This window comes from Lynx rufus, unplaced genomic scaffold (assembly GCF_022079265.1).
Source record: "Lynx rufus isolate CCGP_SWC_20201006 ecotype Redwood Valley unplaced genomic scaffold, mLynRuf1.p SCAF_10, whole genome shotgun sequence".
Classification (NCBI taxonomy): domain Eukaryota; kingdom Metazoa; phylum Chordata; class Mammalia; order Carnivora; family Felidae; genus Lynx; species Lynx rufus.
In genome coordinates this window covers 65,514,010-65,535,814 of record NW_025814824.1, presented here as the reverse complement: position 1 = coordinate 65,535,814, position 21,805 = coordinate 65,514,010, and the positions used below count along the sequence as shown (strand labels likewise).

At 35.6% G+C, this 21,805-nt stretch overlaps 1 protein-coding gene across 10 annotated transcripts in view; it reads right to left on the bottom strand.

Annotated features, from left to right (window-relative positions):
- SMC2 (structural maintenance of chromosomes 2) overlaps positions 1 to 21,449 on the bottom strand; it is a 67,740-nt gene extending 46,291 nt beyond the window's left edge. For 6 of the 10 annotated variants that reach the window (XM_047067229.1, XM_047067241.1, XM_047067206.1 and 3 more), the window contains exons 1-11: positions 21,354 to 21,449; positions 20,080 to 20,305; positions 18,990 to 19,139; positions 16,692 to 16,814; positions 15,407 to 15,445; positions 12,280 to 12,390; positions 12,057 to 12,101; positions 10,746 to 10,979; positions 10,387 to 10,536; positions 7,513 to 7,746; positions 5,942 to 6,101 (exon numbers count right to left, since the gene is read on the bottom strand). In XM_047067229.1, coding sequence (XP_046923185.1) covers positions 5,942 to 6,101; positions 7,513 to 7,746; positions 10,387 to 10,536; positions 10,746 to 10,979; positions 12,057 to 12,101; positions 12,280 to 12,390; positions 15,407 to 15,445; positions 16,692 to 16,814; positions 18,990 to 19,139; positions 20,080 to 20,247 — 1,414 coding nt within the window. In that variant the 5' untranslated portion in view covers positions 20,248 to 20,305; positions 21,354 to 21,449. The remainder of the gene's footprint in view (positions 1 to 5,941; positions 6,102 to 7,512; positions 7,747 to 10,386; positions 10,537 to 10,745; positions 10,980 to 12,056; positions 12,102 to 12,279; positions 12,391 to 15,406; positions 15,446 to 16,691; positions 16,815 to 18,989; positions 19,140 to 20,079; positions 20,306 to 21,353) is intronic. The other 4 variants (XM_047067277.1, XM_047067249.1, XM_047067265.1 and 1 more) reach the window with 1 other exon arrangement.
- Positions 21,450 to 21,805: the final 356 nt, after the last annotated feature.

Here is a 21,805-nt window from a genome sequence, read left to right as displayed (position 1 = left end):
GAAAACATAGAAAAGAACCAATCAGAGATGAAGACCTCAATAAGTGAAATTAAAAATACACTAGATAGCACAAATAGCACACAAGAGGAATCTGACAAATGAATGGATCAGCAACCTAGCGGACAGGGTAACAGAAAACAATCAGGCTGAACAGGTGGTAGAAAAACATAATAAAAAATGAAAACAGATTTGGGGAGCTCTGCAATACCAACAAGTGTAATAACTTTCCCTTTATAAAGATCCTGGAAGAAAAAGAGGGGCTGAAAATTTGAAGAAATAATAGCTGAAAACTTCCCAAATCTAGGTAAGAAGAAAGAAATCCAGATCCAACAGGCACAGAGACCCTCAAACAAAATCAACCCAAGGAAGCCCACAGTGAGACACATGGTAATTAAAATGGCAAAAAACAGTGATATATGGAACATTTTAAAAGCAATTAAGAGAAGACAGTTACAAACAAAGAAAACCTCATAAGGCTATCAGCTGATTTTTCAGTGGAAACTTTGCAAGCCAGAAGGGAGTAGCAGGATACATTCAAATGCTGAAAGAAAAAAAAAACCTGTAGCCAAGATTATTCTAGGCTATCATTCAGAAGAAAGAGACAAGGAGTTTTCTAGATGAACAACAGTTTAAAGAATTCATGACCACTAAACCAGTCCTACGAGAAATGTTAAAGGAGACTCTGAGTGGAAAAGACCATAAGCAGAAATATAAAAAATAAGAAGTACAGAAGCAGTAAAACGAACTATACCTATAATGTGGGGGTTGGGGTAAGAGGAGTAAACAACAGGTTCAAATTTAAGCGACTATCAACTTAACATAGACTGCTATGTGACTAAGATGTTATATACAAACCCAATGGTAACCATGAATCAAAAGCCAGTAATAGATATGCAAAGAATAAAGACATGGAATCCAAGTATATTCCAAAAAAAAAAAAAAAAAAAAAAAAAAAAGCCAGCAAGCCATGAGAGAAGAGCAAGAGAAGAAAGGAACAGAGAACTATAAAAACAAGTAACAAATTGGCAATAAGTATAGACCTATCAATAATTACATTGAAAGTAAATGGACTGAATTCTCTAGTCAAAATATACAGGGTAATAAAATGGATAAAAAAACAAGAGTGTTGCCTACAGAGACTAATTTCAGACCTAAAGACACATGCAGCTTGAGAGTGAAGGGATAGAAAAGCATTTATCATCCAAAAAGTGAACAGATACAAAGAAGGGTGCTATATAAGCGATCAAACAAGAAGATATATCAGTTATAAATATTTATACATCCAACATGGAAGCATCCAAAAACATAAAGCAGCTAATAGCAAACATAAAGGAAACTAACTGATTGTAATACAGTAATGGTAGGGGATGTTAACACCCCACTTACATCAATGGATAGATCATCCAAACAAAAAGTCAACAAGGAAACAGTGGCTCTGAATGACACACTGGAGCAGATAGATCCAATAGATATTATTCAGAACATTCTATCCTAAAATAGCAGTATATACATTCTTTTCAAATAAGTGCACATGGAATATATTCAGAAGAGATCACAAATTAGGCCACAAAAGAAGTCTCGATTCAAACAGATGAAAGTCCTACCATGCAACTTTTCCAACCACAGCACTTAAGAAACTAGAAATCAACCACAAGAATAAGTCTGAAAAAAAAAAAAAAGAGTAAGTCTGGACAAATATATGAAGGATAAAAACATGCCACTAAATAATGAATGGGTCAACCAAGAAAATGCATAAATGAAAACATAATAGTCCAAAATCTTTGGAATGCAGCAAAAGCATTTCTAAGAGGGAAGTTTACAGCAATACAGGCCTACCTCAAGAAGCAAAAAACATTTTGAACAACAAACAAAACCCAATACCAGCAGAAGAAAGGAAATAATAAAGATTACAACAGAAACAAATGAAATAGAAACTAAAAGACAAAAGGAACCAGGAGTTAGTTTTCTGAAAAGACCAACAAAATTGACAAACCTTTAGAAAGATTCAGCAAGAAAAACGATTCATGAGTTTGAGCCTGTATCGGGCTCTGTGCTGATAGCTCAGTGCCTGGAGCCTGCTTTGGATTCTGTGTCTGCCTCTCTCTGCCCCTCCCCCACTCATGCTCTGTCTCTCTTTCTCTCTCTCTCTCTCTCTCTCTATCTCAAAAATTTTAAAAAATTAAAAAAAAAAAAAAAAAGATGGGGCGCCTAGGTGGCTCAGTCAGTTAAGCGTCCGACTTCAGCTCAGGTCATGATCTCACAGCCTGTGAGCCTCGCGTCAGGGTCTATGCTGACAGCTCAGAGCCTGGAGCCTGTTTCGGATTCTGTGTCTCTCTCTCTCTCTCTGCCCCTCCCCTGCTCATGCTCTGTCTCTGCCTCAAAAATAAATAAAAACATTAAAAAAAAATTTTTTTTTTAAAGAAAATTTGAACAGGCTGACTACCATCAATGAAATTGAATCAGTAATCAAAAAAACTCCCAACAAACAAAAGTCCAGGACCAGATGGCTTCACAGGCAAATTCTACCTTCTCTTAAAGAAAAGTTAATACCTATTCTTCTCAAACTATTCCAAAAATAGAAAAGAAAAACTTGCAAATCTCCTCCTAAGAGGCCGGCATTGCTTTGTTACAAAATGAGACAAAGACACTAAAAAAAAAAAAAAAAAAAAAAAAACCAAAAAAAACCACTACAGGCCAGTATCTCTAATGAATACAGATGCAAATATTCTCAACAAAATTTTAGCAAACTGAACCCAACAATATGTTAAAAAAAAATCACTCACATCAAGTGGGATTTATTCCTGAGTTGCAAAGAACATTAAATATTCACAAATCAGTGAACTTAAGCACATTACATCAACACGATAAAGGATAAAAACCATATAATCATTTCAGTAGATGCAGAAAAAGCATTTCACAAAGTACAACATCCATTCATGATAAAAGCCCTCATCAAAGTAGGTTTATAGAGTATATACCTCAACATAAAAAGACCTTATATGAACAACCCATAGCTATCATATTAAATGGGGAAAAACAGCTTCTCCTCTAAGATCAGGAACTAGACAAGGATGCCCACTCTCATCACTTTTATGCAACATAGTACTGGAAGTCCTAGTCACAGCAATCAGGCAACAAAAAGAAATAAAGGCATCCAAGGGGCGCCTGGGTGGCGCAGTCGGTTGAGCGTCCGACTTCAGCCAGGTCACGATCTCGCGGTCCGTGAGTTCGAGCCCCGCGTCAGGCTCGGGACTGATGGCTCGGAGCCTGGAGCCTGTTTCCGATTCTGTGTCTCCCTCTCTCTCTGCACCTCCCCCGTTCATGCTTTGTCTCTCTCTGTCCCAAAAATAAATAAAAACATTGAAAAAAAAATTAAAAAAGAAATAAAGGCATCCAAATTGGTAAGAAAGAAGTAAAAGTTTCACTATTTGCAGATGACATGATACCATACATAGAAAACATTAAACACTCCCTCAAAAATCTTCTAGAACTGATCAAAGAATTCACTAAGGTTGCAGAATACAAAAATCAATACTCAGAAATCCGTTGCATTTCCATATACTAGTAACAAAGTAACAGAGAAATTAAGAAAACAATCCCATTTACAGGTGCACCGAAAGTAATAAAATACCTAGGTATAAATTTAACCAAGGTGGTGAAACACCTGTACTCTTAAAACTATAAAACACTGATTAAAGAAAACTGAAGATGAATGGAAAGATATTCCATGCTCATAGACAAGAATAAAAATAACATTAAAATCTCCATACTACCCAAAAGCAATCTACAGTTTTAATGCAATACCTATTAGAATACCAACAGAACTACAACAATCCTAAAATTTGCATGGAACCACAAAAGACCCTGAATAGTGAAAGCAATCTTGAAAAAGAACAAAACAGGGAATATCATAATCCCAAATTTCAAGACACACTTCAAAGGCACAGTAATCCAAACAGTATGTACAGGCACAAAAATAGACACACAGATCAACAGAAGACAGAGCCTAGAGACCCATGGTTATATGGTCAACTAATCTTCAACAAAGGAGGAAAGCATATGCAATATAAAAGACAGTCTCTTCAAAAAATGGTGTAGGGAAAACCGGACAGCTATACGAAAAGAACAAAACTGGACACTTTCTTAGACGCTATACAAAAATAAACTCAAAATAGATTAAGGACCTAAATGTGAGACCTGAAACCATAGAAGTTCTGGAAGAGAGCACAGGCAGTAATTTCTCCAACACGGGCAATGGCAACATTTTTCTAGTCTCCCGAGGCATGGGAAACAAGTAAAAATAAACTTGGGAGTACATCAAAATAAAAAGCTTCTGCACAGCACAGGAAACAAATGATAAAACTGAAAGACAACCTATGGAATGGGAGAAGATATCTGCAAATGACATATCCGGTACAGGGTTAGTATCCAAAATATACAAAGAACTTATACAACTCAACACCAAAAAAACAAATAATCCAATTAAAAATGGGCAGAAGACATGAAAAGAGGTATCTCTAATGAGGACATACAGATGTTCAATAAACACATGAAAAGATGCTCAACATCACTAATCACCAGGGAAATGCAAATCAAAACCACAATGAGTTATCACCTCATACCTGTGAAAATAGCTAAAATCAAAACCAGAAGAAACAAGTGCTGACAAGGATATGTAGAAAGAGGAACCTTCATGCACTGTTTATGGGCATACAGAGTGGTGCTGTCACTGTGGAAAGGAGTATGGAGGTTCCTCAAAAAATTACAAATAGAATTACCATACAATCCAGTAATTCCACTACTGGGTTTTTACCCAAAGAAAATTAAAACATCAATTTGAAAAAATATAAACATCCTGTGTTTATTGCAGCATTATTTGCAATAGCCAAATTATGGAAGCAGCCCACATGTCTATCAATAGATGAATGGATAAAGATGTGCTATACATATACAATGGAATATTACTCAGCCACAAAGAATGAAATCGTATCATTTGCAACGTGGATGGATCTAGAGATTACAATCCTAAGTTAAATAAATCAGTCAGAAAAAGACAATTACGATACGATTTTACTCACATGTAGAATTCAAGAAACAATAAAAAAAGAGACAAACCAAAAAACAGACTCTTAACTACAGTTAACAAACTGATGAGGAGGTGGGTGGGAGGATGGGTGAAATGAAATAAGTGATAGGGATTAAGAGTACACTTATGATGAGCACTGAGTAATGAACAGAACTGTTGAATCACTAGGTTTTATACCTGACACTAATATAGCACTGCAAAAAAAAAAAAAAAAAAAAAAAAAAAAATCAAAGACCTGTTTTATACTTAGTTGACCCTTGAACAACCGGGTTGTTCTGCAGGAGATCAGGGGCACTGACAGACACCTCCTCCCTACACAGTTCCAAATTCATGTTTCACTTTTTTTTTTAAGTAGGCTCTACACTCACTGTGGAGCTTGAACTCACAACTCTGAAACCAAGAGTTGCATGCTCTACCAGTTGAGTCAACCAGATGCCCCTAAATCTGTGTTTAACTTCTGATCCCCCAACTTAACTACTAATAGCCAAATGCTGACAAGAAGCCTTACTGGTAGCATAAACATTACACACACATTTGTATATGTATTGTATATTGTATTCTTACAATTAAGTAAGCTAGAGAAAGAAAATGTTAAGAAAATCATAAGGAAAATACACTTACAGTACTCAACTGTATTTATCAAAAAAAAAAAAAAAAAAAAAAAGCCTCAAGTAAGTGGGCCCATGCAAGTTCAAACATTTTGTTCAGGGATCAGTTGTATTTACGAGTATGTCTTATACTAACACCCATTAATACGGTAAAAGAAACAAACTCCTACTTGCTATTTCCTTTATTTAGTTTTTATCAACAATCACTACCTCCTAATGATTTAATATCATGTGTTTCAATGCAAACCTTCATAATTTAGCTTTTTCATTTCAGCTTCAAGTTTTTCTTTAAGTTTCTTCACAGCTTCTAAAGCTTCTTGATCCTTCCTATAGCCACTATCCATCTTCTTAACTTCAGCTTGTTTAGTCTTTAATTCTTGTTGGGCATGTTTCAACTTCATCTGAGCCTGTTATTGAAAATTTAATAGACTATGTGAGGCAGATAGTGCTAGTGATTAAATGGCCACAGATGCAGATTAGTTTAAGAAACGTCAGCTTGGAAAATGTAACTGTTTGGTCACTTGCATTAATATCTTAAAGAAATCAATCATTTCCCAATACTTTCTGCTCATAAAACTACTCAGAGTATAAAACATATGCTTAACATAAATCATTACGTTATTTACTCCATATTTTTAACACTTACAAAGGATGACATTAATGAGTCCAAAAATTATATGAAAGAGTAATTGTCATTAGCTGATTAAATTAAAAACACATCAGAAAGCTACTAATCAGAACACTAACTAGTTCCCTTCCTTTCCACTTAGGTATGCATATTTGTACTTGTATACTATTTGTGAGTGTTGTTCAATTAACAGTGGAGAGACTGTATTGAGCAGTAAGAAAATTATACAGGAAAGTGAACTTAAGCTGACAAGAGAAATTTCAATGCTTGGAGTCTGATATGCGAATGCTAGTTTATATAAATGAGTACCGTTCCTTAAAAGCATGAACTAGTACTTTGAGATCTGGCTGGATGTCTCCTTCCCCTAAAACTGAGTAATGGTGGCTTTTTCCCAACATATAATAAGTTAACAGAAAAACTGAGGGGATTTAAAAGTTTTTCTGTTATTGATTTCTTACAATTTTTTTGTGACCTTCAGCGTTGAGTGGAAAAGTTGCAAACATTTAACAGAAAATGCTGAATATGATTAATACAAACACACACGGGAACATGTGTATTTGTAAAGATGAGCCCTCTGTTAAAAAAAATAAAGACTGTGTATATATATATATTTTTTTTTTCTGCAATCAAAACTGTTGCATTCATAGGACTTTAAAAGATGCACAACTATCTAAACAAATTTGAAAGTCTTTACTGACAAGCTTCAAAGGTTATGAAATCCGTATAGGGAAACCAAAGACGAGAAGGGGGTAAGTGGGAGGGAGAGATACTTCCAAGGATGAAAGGTAAGAACTAAGTGTGGTGACCACAGAAATGGAAAGGATGTTTGTTTTCCCGTTAAAGCTTAAGACTTCGACTTTATGTTGTCAATAAAAAAGTAAAAAGAGCACACACACAAAAAAATTAACCTCAAATATTCCATACAATACTACAAAATAGAATAAAGCATTTATTGCATTTATAATTTCAACTAACCTATAAGGGTATTTAATATTTTATAGCATCTTAAACTATCATCAATATTTAGCAGTTAGCATATTTGAATTTCACTGTATTGAGCGCTACTGAGTAGCAGAGTAACAAATTCCTTGACATTGGCAATGGTTATAAAACGTTGAAAATAATCAGATCACCATAATGTGGAGCTTCTAAAAAAATGCAATCACACAGAGCTGAATGTCTGTATTTACCTGTTTGGCTTCTGTCTGAGCTTTACTTATGTCGTTTTTACAGGCCATCATTTGACCAGCAAGAGTTGCTTCTGCTCCATCTTCATTACTAGACAGTCCAGCGGAAACAGCGTTGAAGTGCTGCTGTGCCACAGCCAAAGCTTCAGCATCTTTATTACTTGCTTCCTGAAGGGCATTCAGCCCATCTGTTATCTTCTTAACCTCTTTTTCCTTTGCTGCTAAAGTTTTAGAATCCTTCAGGAAGATTTTAATATTGAACAGTATTATATTTTAGGAAATACATCCATTTTTTCTTATCTACCCATACCCTTATGCCATCAAATTTCATAGCAATTTGAAGTGGGCATGGTTAAAAGGAAAATAATTTAACCATCCCAACTTTAAATACTTAATCCTCATTTTAAAATTCACCCTGTTTTTAGGATAAATGTGTCCTTAGTATTCCAAATACTACTGGAAATACTTTCATTCTGTGTGTTACGGTCTAATCTAGAAATTAGCTAAAGCAGCATAAACAAACGATTTGAAGCAACTAAAAATCACTTTCTAAAGCTCTAAAATTGAACTAATAACTATCCTACTCCAAGCTTCAAAGCAGAGATTGTAGGATGAAGAGCATGTACATGAAAACATATTTATAAACTATTAAAGACCATAAAATTTAAATATTAAATACTAGTGGAAACAGCATTATTAATAATTAACCCCTCTTAAGTTATATACACGAACACCATGAACACTAAGATAACAACACTGGAAAAAAAAAAATCCAGCTATATTATTTACATGAGAGTGACCAGAAATTTTGGCTCACAAGTTTAATTCATGATTCATTAAATATTTATTAGAGGTTTACCATGTATCAGTCATTGTTCTAGACATTAAAGACACAGATTCCTCAGGGACCCTATATTCTAGAGAAGCATAGTAAAAAAATAAAGCAATGTAAAGGGATAGAAACTGATGGGAACTATTTTAAGAACAATGAAGGAAGGCCTTTTTGTGATGACATTTTGAGCAGAAACCTAAATGAAATAAAAGGAGTGATCGATCATGCTAATACTACAGGGACCCACACTAGGCAAGCTCTGCGAAATATGCTTGGGTGTTTGAAGAACTATTTGGTGTTGGACCACCGTGAGCAAGTGGAAAGGAGCTAGGGTCTCATAGGCCATGGTGAAGACTAAATTTAATTATACATGTGACTTTGAAACCATTAATGAATTTTAAGAACAAGAGTGATGTGATCCAGTTTATATTTTAGCTTTTGTAAAGAACAGATTGTAGAATGGCAAGAGTAAAAAGCAAGGCAACTAACAGGGACATCATTACAGCATCCCTCCTAAGACATGATGGCCTGCAGTAAAGCAGCGATAGACATGAAAAGTGGCTATATTCAGGAAGTACTTTTAAAGTCAAGAGAATCTGCTGATGGATTAGATACAGAGTTTGAGAAAAAGGGGGGAATGCAAGAAGACTCTAGGATTTCTGGACTGAACAATTAAGTTAATAGTGGCGCCATTTTTCTGACATAGGGAAAAATTCAATAACTCAAGGAGGTTTGGGTAGGTAGAGTTTTATTTTGGATATGTAAAGTTTTAGACTTTTTGTTAGTCATCTATGTAAAAATATCAATTAAATAACTGGACAATTAAGTTTTAGACATTTTGTTAGTCATCTATGTAACAATGTCAATTAAATAGCTGGACAAAAAAATCTAGAATTCAGGGAAGGAGTCAAGGCTAATTATAGATCTGAAAGGCATCAACATATAAATATTATAGGGCTACAGGCCTGGATGGGATTAGCTAAGAAAGGAGTGTATATAAAAGAAGTCTGCACTAGCCCAGTGGGATGCCAACATCTGTTATTCTGATTTCTATTTCTAGACTGGCTTCAATATTCCTATATTCAACTACCTAATCAACAGATCTACTTAGACGTCTAACAGGCACCTCAAGCCTATTATGTTCACACTGTACTTCCTCCTATTCTCTACTAAGCTAATGATATTTCCAATTGTCAAGGACAGAAATCTGTAGTATCCTTCAGTCCTTTTAACAACCAACTCAACAACCAATCTGCCAGGTCTAACTCGTTGGACGTACCTTTACAATACTCATAAAATCCCAAAACTTCTCTCAATACACCCACTTATACTGCATTCATCCAAGGGCTATCCTCTAGACTGGTACCTACTACCTGGATTTCCTCCCTGCTTCTTCCCTTTAGGTTATTCTCTAAACATCAAGAAAAGTACTATTAAAATATAAAAAATGTTGTTCCTCTGCTCAGCCAACTCCAGTCGCTTCCCATGTCACTCAGAATAAAGGTCAAAGTCCTTCACGTGTCTTATAAAATCACATGTGATCCTACACCTTTTACCTTTCTGCATTCCTACTACTTAGTACTGAAGAGCCACACTGATCAATCTCCTTATATTTCCAATATCTCTGGCACCTGGGGCAATTGCTCTTCTGCCTCGTACATCTTCTCCCACAACCAATTTATTTACATGGTTCTCTGACTTCCTTCAGGTCTTATTAATGAAATAGCACCTTCTCAATGAGACCGTCAGTGGTTACCCAATTTAAAAACCCACAGCTTACCCACCTCCCTTATATTCCTAAAACTCTACCCTTTTTCTCCAAATCTGTTATCACTATATAACACACTGTAGATTTCATTTATTTTATCATCATTCTCCTCATTGGAATGAATACCCAAAAGGCATTTTGTCCTTATTTGTCATTTTGTCCACTGCTATATCCTCAGCCCAAACAACTATACTGTCCGTAGCATACACTCAATAAATATTAATAAAATGGATAAGTGTAACCGAGAGAAATTAAATCAAGCTTCTTATTTACTTACCTCAACCATATTTTTTTCCAGCTCTTTGCGTTTGTTCTCTTCACTTGCCAGATTTTTCTTCTTGAGATCAAAGGCACTTTGAGATTTAGTATTAACTCGCTGAGCTTCTGCAAGAGCATCTTCTAAAGATCGGAGTATACCTCCAATTTCCTATAATCAAATGCAGCCAATCCAATCAGCATACTTGTAATTTGTTCATGTCATCATGTTCTTGTATAACTTCTGTAAGATTTACTTTTTATAAGCTATGTTATTATCACATGTTAAGATGATCAATACAGAAGACAATACCAGTGGACCTCACTTATTACAATTTTTTTTCCACAGTATATTATCTGTTCTTACATATTATGTCTGACCTTATCTTTTCTTCTTTCCAACTCTTCTATTTCATGGCTAAGTGCTTTTATTTTTTTATCATTCTCAGACAATTTTTCTTGAAGCTTTACAACTTTATCTTGCATTTCTTTTAACTCCTCAGCTGAGCGTTCTTTTGTATCTTCAGCCAGCAAAAACTGATAAGCAATATATAAACGACTCAAATGTTCTATTTCCCTCATTACTTTTTGGTACTCCAAGTAGGAAGATCTTTCCTGGAAGAGAAATCACCAATAAAGTATAACTCAAACTTCAAAATTTTCAACAAACTTAGAAAGACTCAAACTACAGCAACATGTATAAAATTTCCCATCACATAATAGACTTTGTCTTAGATTAGTGATCATGGATTATAGAAATTTTAACATTAGATCTCTAGCTTTTCAGATACCATTATACCATCTCCAGTGAATCCTGTGTGGTTGTTTCTTTTAATATATAATCAGGCAGTTGGGATTAACAAAGAAATGTGGACACAAGGTTCACAGACTGGGGGGTAGTAAGTAGTCTACAAACTACACAACCACCAATGATACATTATTACATGTATCCTGAAATAGTATTTACCAAGATGCCTACCCAACATTCAATCATGTAACTATTTACAAACACTTGTTCACACATTATTAAACTTGATTCTGATAAGGACCCCCTAGGGTGGACAGAGTAATTAAAATCCCTAACCACACCTGTTCAGATTTGCCAATAACATCCACATTACTTTATGGATTCAGAATACAACTCTGAGAAGTATCAAATTTTAATGAGCATTTAATGAAATCCTAAATGTGAAAGTTCAAAACCAATGTGCTATAAATGCATTTTTTCACTGAAATATTATGTCACAAGCTACAAAGATGATAGAAAAGACCTGGACATTTGTTTTAGTACCTTTCACTTATCAATGGTCTTGACAGCCAATAATTGCAGTGGTAGCCCCTATTATCCTAGAAATTATTCACTCTACTAACAGGATTACTAGGAGTGTCATGTCCTCAAGTAATGTTGTTCTGCTCAATTCTACCTCTCCATCTGGGAGATCATTTTCTGAGATTATGAAGAGCAATCTCCAAAATCACTATGATTGATAGGTATGAATGAAGTACATGTCCTCTATAAGCAGAAGTCTGATTAACAAGTACCAATTCTAACTCCTTATCTTATCCCATAGAAAAATTCCTGAGAAGTGGTGTACACTTCATCTCTATGTGTATGATCTTGAATACAATGAAAAATTGTCACCAATTTTGAGAGACATTCTAGATGGCTGTCCTCACATACACAGTGTATACCTCTTTTAATTTTTGAATGGTTGGAGTAATCTCTTCTTCAAGTATCTGGAAAATAAAGGAAAATCAAAATTTTCAGTATGTAAAGTACCATTAAAAAATCTGAAAGGAAAAGTAGCATGGAAGTTTAAGGAAAACTGGGGGAGGGGAAATTTCCTCTTTACAGCAGGGAAACTCTAAATGCAAAATTACTCTCTTTACAAACATTTTATATAAATTTAATTACCGTCTTAATTTCTTTCAGCTTAGCCTCTTTTTTTTCTATAGTTTTCTGGGCAGCTATTTTTTTGTATTCATACATCCTGGTTCCAGCTGCTTCTTCTATCATGGATAAAATCTGGAAAGACAATTATATTAATGTTTCAAGAATACAAGATAAATCTCATTAGAGTTTACATTACGTATATCATTTAAGGTCTTAACCTCACTAAGCATGCTTACCAAAATAAAGGCCCAAATGGACCAGAGACATTAAGTACATAAAAATGCACGTATTGCCCACAGCCCTAACATTCAAGAAACATTTCTGGCCTTTACTCCAATTCTAAAATTGAACTTCATGCAACACTGAGGCAGAGTAAATCTCTTTTAAAATTGAAGCCAGGGGCATCCGGCTGGTTCAGCAAGGAGAGCGTGCAACTCTTGATTTTGGGGTTGTTGAGTTTGAGCCCCATGTTGGGTATTTAGATTACTTAAAAATAAAAATTTTTAAATAAAAAAATAAAATTGAAGCCAATAATTCCTCCTCTTTTCCTGCAAACATAAGTTTAAAAAAAATAAAGGCTACCAACATTCAGTTTTCATTTTAGAAGCTTCTACTTAAAATTGTTCCAAGAGACTTCAGCCATTTTGTGCCAACAGGATGAAGCATGACATAACATGTGCATCCCAACTGTGGCATGTGCTGTAAGAACTTGGGCAAATAACTTAATCTTCTCTGTGCTGCGGTTTCTTCATCCATAGCGTATGGATAATATCTCACAACACTGTTGAGAATTACACAAAATAATTCATGTAAAAAGCACTTTAAAAAAGGCAACTACTTATCAATTATAATTTCCTAAGTAAAACAATTTTACCAGCACTCCTTTTTCAGAAGCTTCTACACACCATCAATCCTTATCTCAAAAGGATTATTTCTCTCAAAACTATTCTCATTTCTATGTATTTGGCAGGTTTCAAATTAGAAGTTTCCCTTAAGACGTTATCTAAAGAAAATATGCATGACCTACGTTCAAATCAGACTGCTATTACCAATTATCAGTTTTCCCCTTAGTTCTCAATAAAAAATAGTAACTAAAGAGCCTTTGTTCTTGTTGAAAACATTCATTCCTTTACACCAACTCTTTTCAAGGGGGCTCCAAGAAAAAAAACTTTAAGTCTTAATACCCTAAGCAATCCACTGAATGCAATGAATTAATTTCACTCAAATCTTTTTCTGTAGGGTTTAAGTCTGATATGGAACACTGGTTGAGAAAGGCTGCTTGATACAGTCAAAATTTCTTTTAATACTGGGCAATACAACTCTTAGAAGAAAACACAGAAGTTAAGCTCCTTGACACTGGTCATAGTGAAAAATTTTTTGGATTTGACACCAAAAGCAAAGGCAATGGAAAGCAAAAATTAACAAGTGGGACTCTATCTGACTGAACTACCTTCTGACTGAAAACCTTCTGCATAGCAAAGGAAACCATAAACAAAATGAAAAGGCAACCTAGGGAAGAGGAAAAAGTAGTTGTAAATCATGAATCTGCTAAGGGGTTAATATCAAAATACATAAAGAACTTGCATATACAACACAATAGGAAAAAAACAATCTAATTAAAACCTGGGCAGAGGATGTGAACATTTTTTTCACAAAAGATAGAGAGATGAAAGGTATATGAAAGGTATTCAACATCATTACATCAGGGAAATGCAAATTAAAACCATGAGATAACTACCTCTGTTAGAATAGCAATTATCACAAAGACAAGAAATAACAAGTGCAGGTGATAATGTGGAGAAAAGGGAAACCTTTTCTATACTGTTGATAAGAATGTAAATTGGTGCAGCCATTATGGAAAACTATGAAGATTCCTTAAAAGATTAAAAATAGAACTACCATATGATACAGCAATTATATTTCTGGGTATTTAGCCAAAGAAAACAAAGACACTAACTTGAAAAGATACCTGCATCCCCATGTTCACTGCAGCATTATAATACCAAGACATGGAAACAACCTAAGTGTTGGTGATGAACAGATAAAGAAAATGTGGTATATATACACAATGGACTATTATTCAGCTATTTAAAACAAATGCAATCTTAAATTTTTTAATGTTTATTTATTTTTGAGACAAAGAGAGAGACAGAGCGCGAGTGGGGGAGGGGCAGAGAGAGAGGGAGACACAGAATCCGAAGCAGGCTCCAGGCTCTAAGCTGTCAGCACAGAGCCCGACGCGGGGCTTGAACTCACAGACCGTGAGATCATGACCTGAGCCGAAGTCGGACGCTTAACCAACTGAGCCACCCAGGTGCCCCTTAAAACAAATGCAATCTTGCCATTTGTGACAACGTGGATGGAACTGGAGGGCTTTATGCTAAGTGAAATAAGTCAGGCAGAGATAGAGAAATACTGTATAATCTTATTTGTATGTAGAATCTAAAAAGAAAAAAAATGAGATCCTGGAGAACATATTAGGGGTTGCCAGAAATAAGGGTTAAAGGGTGGACAAAATGGGTACAGGTGATCAAAGGTACAACCTTCCAGTTACAAACATTCTGGGGATATAATGTATAGGATGGTGACTACAGTTAATAAAACTGTAAAAATACAGTTAATAATGCTATATTTGAAAGTTGCTAAGAGCTAAGAAGGTAAACCTTAAAAGTTATAAGAAAAAGAAAATTGAAACTATGTGGTAATGGATGTTAACTAGACTTATAAGGATCATTTTGCAATGTCTACATATATTAATCACTATATTGCACACCTGAAACTAATAGGTCACTTATATCTTCATTAAAAAAAAAAAATGTTAAAAAAAATCTGCTCGACAATGTTCTGCCCATGCCTTTTCTTATACATTCTCATTTAATCCTCAGAAAATACCTGAGGTAAGGACTCTTGACTCTAATTTACAGATAAGGAAACTAAAGCTCAGAAAGGTAATGTCATATAGCTTTAAAAAGGTAGGGGGCCAGAGTGCCAAATAATAAAAAAAAACAAAAAACTTTCTTTACTAATTATTCTTAATAATGTTCCTAAGAATTTTAAGAATAGAAGAAATTATGTTTAAAAATTGACTTAGAAGATTAAAACAGTATCTACAATTATTACTTTTATTGTCTACAAATAGTATCTTTACCTCTGGAGGTTTCATGTTCAATACTTTTGTAATTCGGCCCTGAAAAATAAAACGGCAGTTACTGTAATGATAACAAATTAGAGTCAACTAAAGGCATACACATTTACCTGCACTGAAGTTGTTATATCCTAATATACTAACCTTTTGGGAATTCTTTCTCTTACCTACATGAAAAGATGTTTCTTCTAGAATTCTGCTATTCACACTTTCACTTACCAGTAATATAGTTTTTAAATAACACAAAGTCAACTCAGATCATATTTCTGAAACAATATTAATGATACAGAAGTCTCCAATAAGTATATAAATACATAAGTATATACAATTTAGCATAATTGTTGGACATCTTTTGATTTGTTTCTTTACTTGCTGCACTCCAAGGTAATTTCTAGAAACAGAAATTCTGGGCCTCAAATAGAATAGTTACATGTTTTATTTCAATGTCAGATTATCAGTACCAAAAAAAACCAAAACAAAATTCCACTACCCAATTCTCAGACCATCATATTACTTATGATTTCGATTCATTTAAAGTAAATTTTCAGACTTGAGGCTGTGATATACTGAAAATAACGTTATTTTGGTCCCATCAGGATCCTGCCATTGACCTTGCTGTAACTTTCTAAGAAGACAGCTGGTGAGGCAAGTAAGGACAAGATAATATTAGCACTTAATTTTCATTTGAATAAGTCTCCATGTAAGAAAATTTTTTTTTAATTTTTTTTTTTTTTAGTGTTTAATTTTGAGACAGAGACAGAGCATGAGCGGGGGGGAGGGGCAAAAAGAGAAGGAGACACAGAATCTGAAGCAGGCTCCAGGCTCTGAGCTGTCAGCACAGAGCCCGATGTGGGGCATGAACTCATGAACCCGTGAGATCAGGACTTGAGCGAAGTCCAACACTTAACCGACTGAGCCACCCAGGTGCCCCTAAGTAAAAACATTTCTTAAAATTTAATATATATTTGAAATAACAAAATGCTTGAGTCCAACATTCAAAGGAATTCCTTTAAAAGGAATATATTATGACAATATCTTTTTAAAAAATTTTATAGTGTATTCTTGTAAGTCAAGGAAAATTATTTCTAGACATTCTTCAAACTTCAAATATGTACTGATGTTAGAACACATCAGTACATATTAACTAAATCAACCTCTTAACAGGTGCCCAAACACCAGTGTAATGGTATATAAAAAATGAAAAACCCAAAAAGAATCAATTCCCGTATTATAGTATCATAAAAAATGAACAATGTCAAAGCATATATAAAGGCCACAAACAAAATACCTGCATGATGAGAAAGTGAGGGTTGTTAACATTAAGGCCAACAGAACAGAAGAGATCTTGTACTCTGGTATTGTTTGCATTTACTCCATTGATTAAATATTTATTTCTACCACCAATAACCACCTAAAAGGGAAATATTTTAAAAGATATAAATGAATATATAAAACTTGAAGATGATACATTTCCAAATATATTTCACTTGTTTGTTCTGTCCTACTAATGATAAATAAAACCAATCCTGAATAAATAATGGAGGAAGTGTGACATGGTCAAAAAGAATACAGAGTCAGGTCAATTGGTTTCTAATCCAAGGATATTCCACACACAAGCCTCCTAATCTCTCATGCGTTGGACTAAATCTCTAAGGTCACTTTTGACTTTATGTTTCCTAGTATGTATAAAACATATTCTATACCTAATCATTCTTTAGAATTTTCCCACCCTCAGAGGTTAACCCCTCCTTCCTCCACTTTTTAATTTCCAAAAAACAGAAGTCAGATACTAAAAACTAAAGACAAGGAGTTTGATAGCAGTGTGATAGTTTGATCCTTGACAAGATTCTAAAATGGGTCAATAAAGACATGACTTGTGAATACTTGAAAGAAAAAGAGTAATTATGGAGCTTCAAAGAACAACTTATACCAGACATCAGCGTGTTCACACTCTGCTATAGCACTTACACTGTCACTTATTGGGTATAATCATCTCACCCATCCTATTTTGAGGTCCTTCTTCTATCTGTATTTCCCAGGGCCTTCAAGATTGCCCAGCACATACCAAACACTTAATAAAATACTGAATGAGTGTTAATTCAGTTCTTTTCTTGACAGAAGCATTAAGCTGATAGATCACATACTACTATATTTGGAACAATAAACCTAGTATACACATAAGTATTTTAACAAAGTCTTTCTAACAAAAATTTGGTGAAAATATAGGCATATGGATTATATGAGGACAGGAATTTTAGGTAGATTAGTAGGAGACTTACTAAAAATTCCTAAAAGTTGAGTATTTGATGGATGCTTAATGACAAAGAACAGGATTTTATCTCAAACTAGTCAATGTCTTACTTTTTTTTTAACTAGAGGTTTTTATTAAAATACAAAAGGGAATCGAAAATTACATAATGCTAAGATGGAGAGTCAAAAGGACTTAACAGAATTTTTAAACATAAAACTGACAAAGTAAAAACACTGTAGGACTATAGTAAGAAAAAAGGACAATGTATGGTCCCTGCTTTGGTTTCAAAAACCTGCTTACATACAGAAATGGCAGTAACACAGCTAATAACACACATTTAAAAAATCAGAGTTTAAGTGAAGTGGATATGAACTCATAACATATTATGAACTCTCCAAAGACATACTGGGGAAAACAGAAGAGTACGTAAAATGAAAGAAGTGACAATTCTGCTTAATCCTGTCCTAAGGAGACCAATTCTGAGACACGCAATTTGATGGACCATGCATTAAAAATAATTAAAAAAAAGCATAAAGAACCTAGAGCAAATTTGTATTCAGTGTGATCAGACAAGTTAAGGAAATAGAAACAATTATCAATTGAAATACCTAGAGAGATTTAGCTTAAATATTAAATATTTAAACACCTAAATATTAAAACATGGAATACATTAGATTTGTTTTTTGATGCTCTCAAAGAATCAGATTTAATGTGTAAAATTTGATGACAGTACTTCAGCTCATTTTATAGGAATAACTTTCTAATTAGACTCATCCAGTAACAATAGGTTACCTCAGAAGATGGCAAGATCCCAACTATTAGAGGTACTCCAGTACAGAGAAAATTCAAGTATAGTTCAAGATTTAAAGCATAGTTACTAGTGCTCATCCTGATTGATGGCTTTTTAGATCCCTTTCAATCCTCTTGGTAAATGGTGGAATTTGCACGATCAAATTTTTTTTTTTTAATTTTTTTTTTTTAACGTTTATTTTATTTTTGGGACAGAGAGAGACAGAGCATGAACGGGGGAGGGGCAGAGACAGAGGGAGACACAGAATCGGAAACAGGCTCCAGGCTCTGAGCCATCAGCCCAGAGCCTGACGCGGGGCTCGAACTCACGGACCGCGAGATCGTGACCTGGCTGAAGTCGGACGCTTAACCGACTGCGCCACCCAGGCGCCCCGTCAAATTTTTAACATAAGGAAGATATTCTTAAGAAACCTAGTCAGTTTTTGATCAATTTTGCTCATAAACTTTCTCTCTCCAGCAGTCTCATTGCCAAAAAACATGTCAGACAAAAGTTGTTAGATATCCAAATATTTAGTAGTCACTCACCTGCCTCGTTACTGTAATTTCATCATGAACCTCAAATCCTAAAGGACTTTGCTTTTTGTCAGAATTATCAAATGTGATTGACACGGAGGCTTTGGTAATACCAGCCTGCCCATTTTTGTAAACTAAATCTTGTAGATTAGAAGCCCGAACCTAAAACAAAAGAAAAGTTTGTCAATTACAAAATCCCATATTGCATAAAATGGCACTAAAAATGGGTTTCTTACTGTTGGAAAACCACCCATGCAGTATCCACTAAGTAGCCAGCCAGGCAAGGAAAGCAAGGAAAATGGGAAACCACATAAAATGAGTGCCTTTCCCCACAAAACTGTTCCAACCCTGCATTGGATTGTTTTCTATTCGTTTCGTAGCTGAAGTTCATTTGAAAGATTTAGGAAGACAGCATCTAAGAATTTCACTATTCATCCAATCCCATTAGATCCTGAAAAGGCATTATAATGCAGTGAGCGGGTAGGAATACAGCTTCTGGAATAAGATTCCCAAATGCCTGAGTTTGAGGGCTGCTCCAAACATCTTAAGGGGATGAGCCTTAGGCAACACTAAATTTCTATTTTCTCATCTATAAATAGAGTAGAAAAAAAAGTAGAGTAATAACATCTACCTCTAAAGGACTGCAGTGAAGTATATGCACTGTATTTAAACTCCGTATAAAAACATATTGAATAATTCTGTATGGTTATTTCAGAATTTGGTAAAGTACTAAAGTACTTGTGAGTTGTTTGACATAAGACAAGTTATTTGATTCTTACAAAAAACTTTACTGACCCCCCTCCTATGGTGAATGCAGTCAAGGCTTTTAAAAGTGCCCTAGATTATGACAACTATACTTCATTCAAAAAACAAACAAAAAAAAGTGTCCTGGATTATAGAAAACTCAAGCTTTATTCTAATTTTAAACAAAGAATGGTAGGTTAAGTTCAGTAAAAACCCAATAGAAATGAAAAAAAAAAAAAGATAATTCACATAAACTTAAAAATGCAAATGAAGAGAAAACTGGCAATAGTGTCCAAGTTCAATGAGGATTCTCTTGAGGTTCCCCAAACTTGTAATTCACATATATCAGAAAGTTTACCTGAGACAGGTTGGAGATGCCCAGCAAAAAGCAGATGGAGTCCAATATGTTGGATTTCCCACTACCATTTAAACCGGTGATAGCATTGAAGAGGGGGTCAAAACCATTGACTTCAGTCCTCTGAGCATAGGACTTAAATCCCTCAAGAATGATTGACTTAACATGCATCTTCACTACTGACTTGGACAGGTAAACTGCTAGGAATCAAACAGGACACAAAGCAGTTCTGTACAAAACAGAAATACAATAAGTGGAACAGAAATCTGGAATCATGACGTATGTAGAAAGACTAAAACATAAAAACGACTTAATGGCTTAATAGAAATAAAAGAGCCACTTGCTGAGCTACTTCCTCTGAAGTAAGGACACTTTTTCCAACTTAATTAGAAGTTAATTAAACCATTAATTCAACCTGGAAGTCAACGACTTAATTTTCCAGCCTTCCCTTCCATCTTTATCATACTCTCAACAGAAACTACCGATTATTTCATATCCCACTCCCTCTGCCCCCAATGTCCTTCTCCCTGGTACAGACATGACTCACTCTCCTTTACCACACTCACGACTTTGCTTAAATGTCACCATACTGAGGTCCTGACTTCTCTATATAAAAACGCACCTGTCCCCATCCCCTCTGCCTTTTCCTTCACTGTACTTAAAGATGACGCTAAACTGGGGTGCCTGGGTAGCTCAGTCGGTGAAGCCTCTTGATCTCAGGTTCGTGGGCTCCAGCCCCCCATGGGGCTCTGTGCTGACAGCTCAGAGCCTGGAGCCTGCTTGGATTCTGTCTCCCTCTCGCTCTGCCCCTCCTCAACTCGCACTCTGTTTCTCTCAAAAATAAACATTTAAGAAATTAAAAAGATGACGCTAAACAGTATTTTTGTATTTGTCTACCCAAACTATCATAATGAAAGTTTCTGTAAAATCTTGGCATGTTCCACCGCTGTAGGCCCTAATAGTGCCTGACTCGAGGGCGCGGGGAGTCAGTCAACATTTACTTAAATAGATGAATCCCATATATTCTCGAGATTCTGTTTTCACTCAGCCTGTTCCCTCGCCCCACCAGGACTTTCTATCAACAATTGTTTGCACCACTCCAAGGCTGGAGAGAAAGTAGACATTCTTCCAGGAACCCTTTAGGACTAATTTTAGTTTGAGGTCCAGTCTTGCTAATCCCTCCTTCCACGCACACACACACACACACACACACAAAACCCTATCCTCCTCTCCAGCCAGGAATGCCTGACTAGGCCCAACCGGCCCCGCTCACCCACCTGCCTCACCACTGCGCCAGGCCCTCCGGGCTTGAGGCTCCCCAGAAGCTACTCCTGGTCACAAGAACAGAGAGTGGGTTCACCCTTGCCTGGCCTTGGGCGCTACTAAGCGAATTGCAACATAGTGGCTAAGACACCCGCTCCGCGATCTACACCCTGGCCGGAAATATTTATGCCTTTGAATTTCGGCGCGAGCAAAGGACCCCACCTCCACTGCCGATTTCATTGCCAGGTGCCTACGAGATGCCTAACTTAGAGGTTCTAATTTTCCCTCCCATCGAACAATCAAAGTGACAGAGGGATAGGAAAGAGCGTCATGACAATGGTAACTCCAGGGATGCAAGCGCTGGGACCTGAAGACTAAAGGAGAAAGCGGCATTTGCTGAGCTCGGCGTCCGGCACCCCACGGGCAGCCCCATACTGCAGCCAAGGGCCTTGCGTTTCTCCAACCC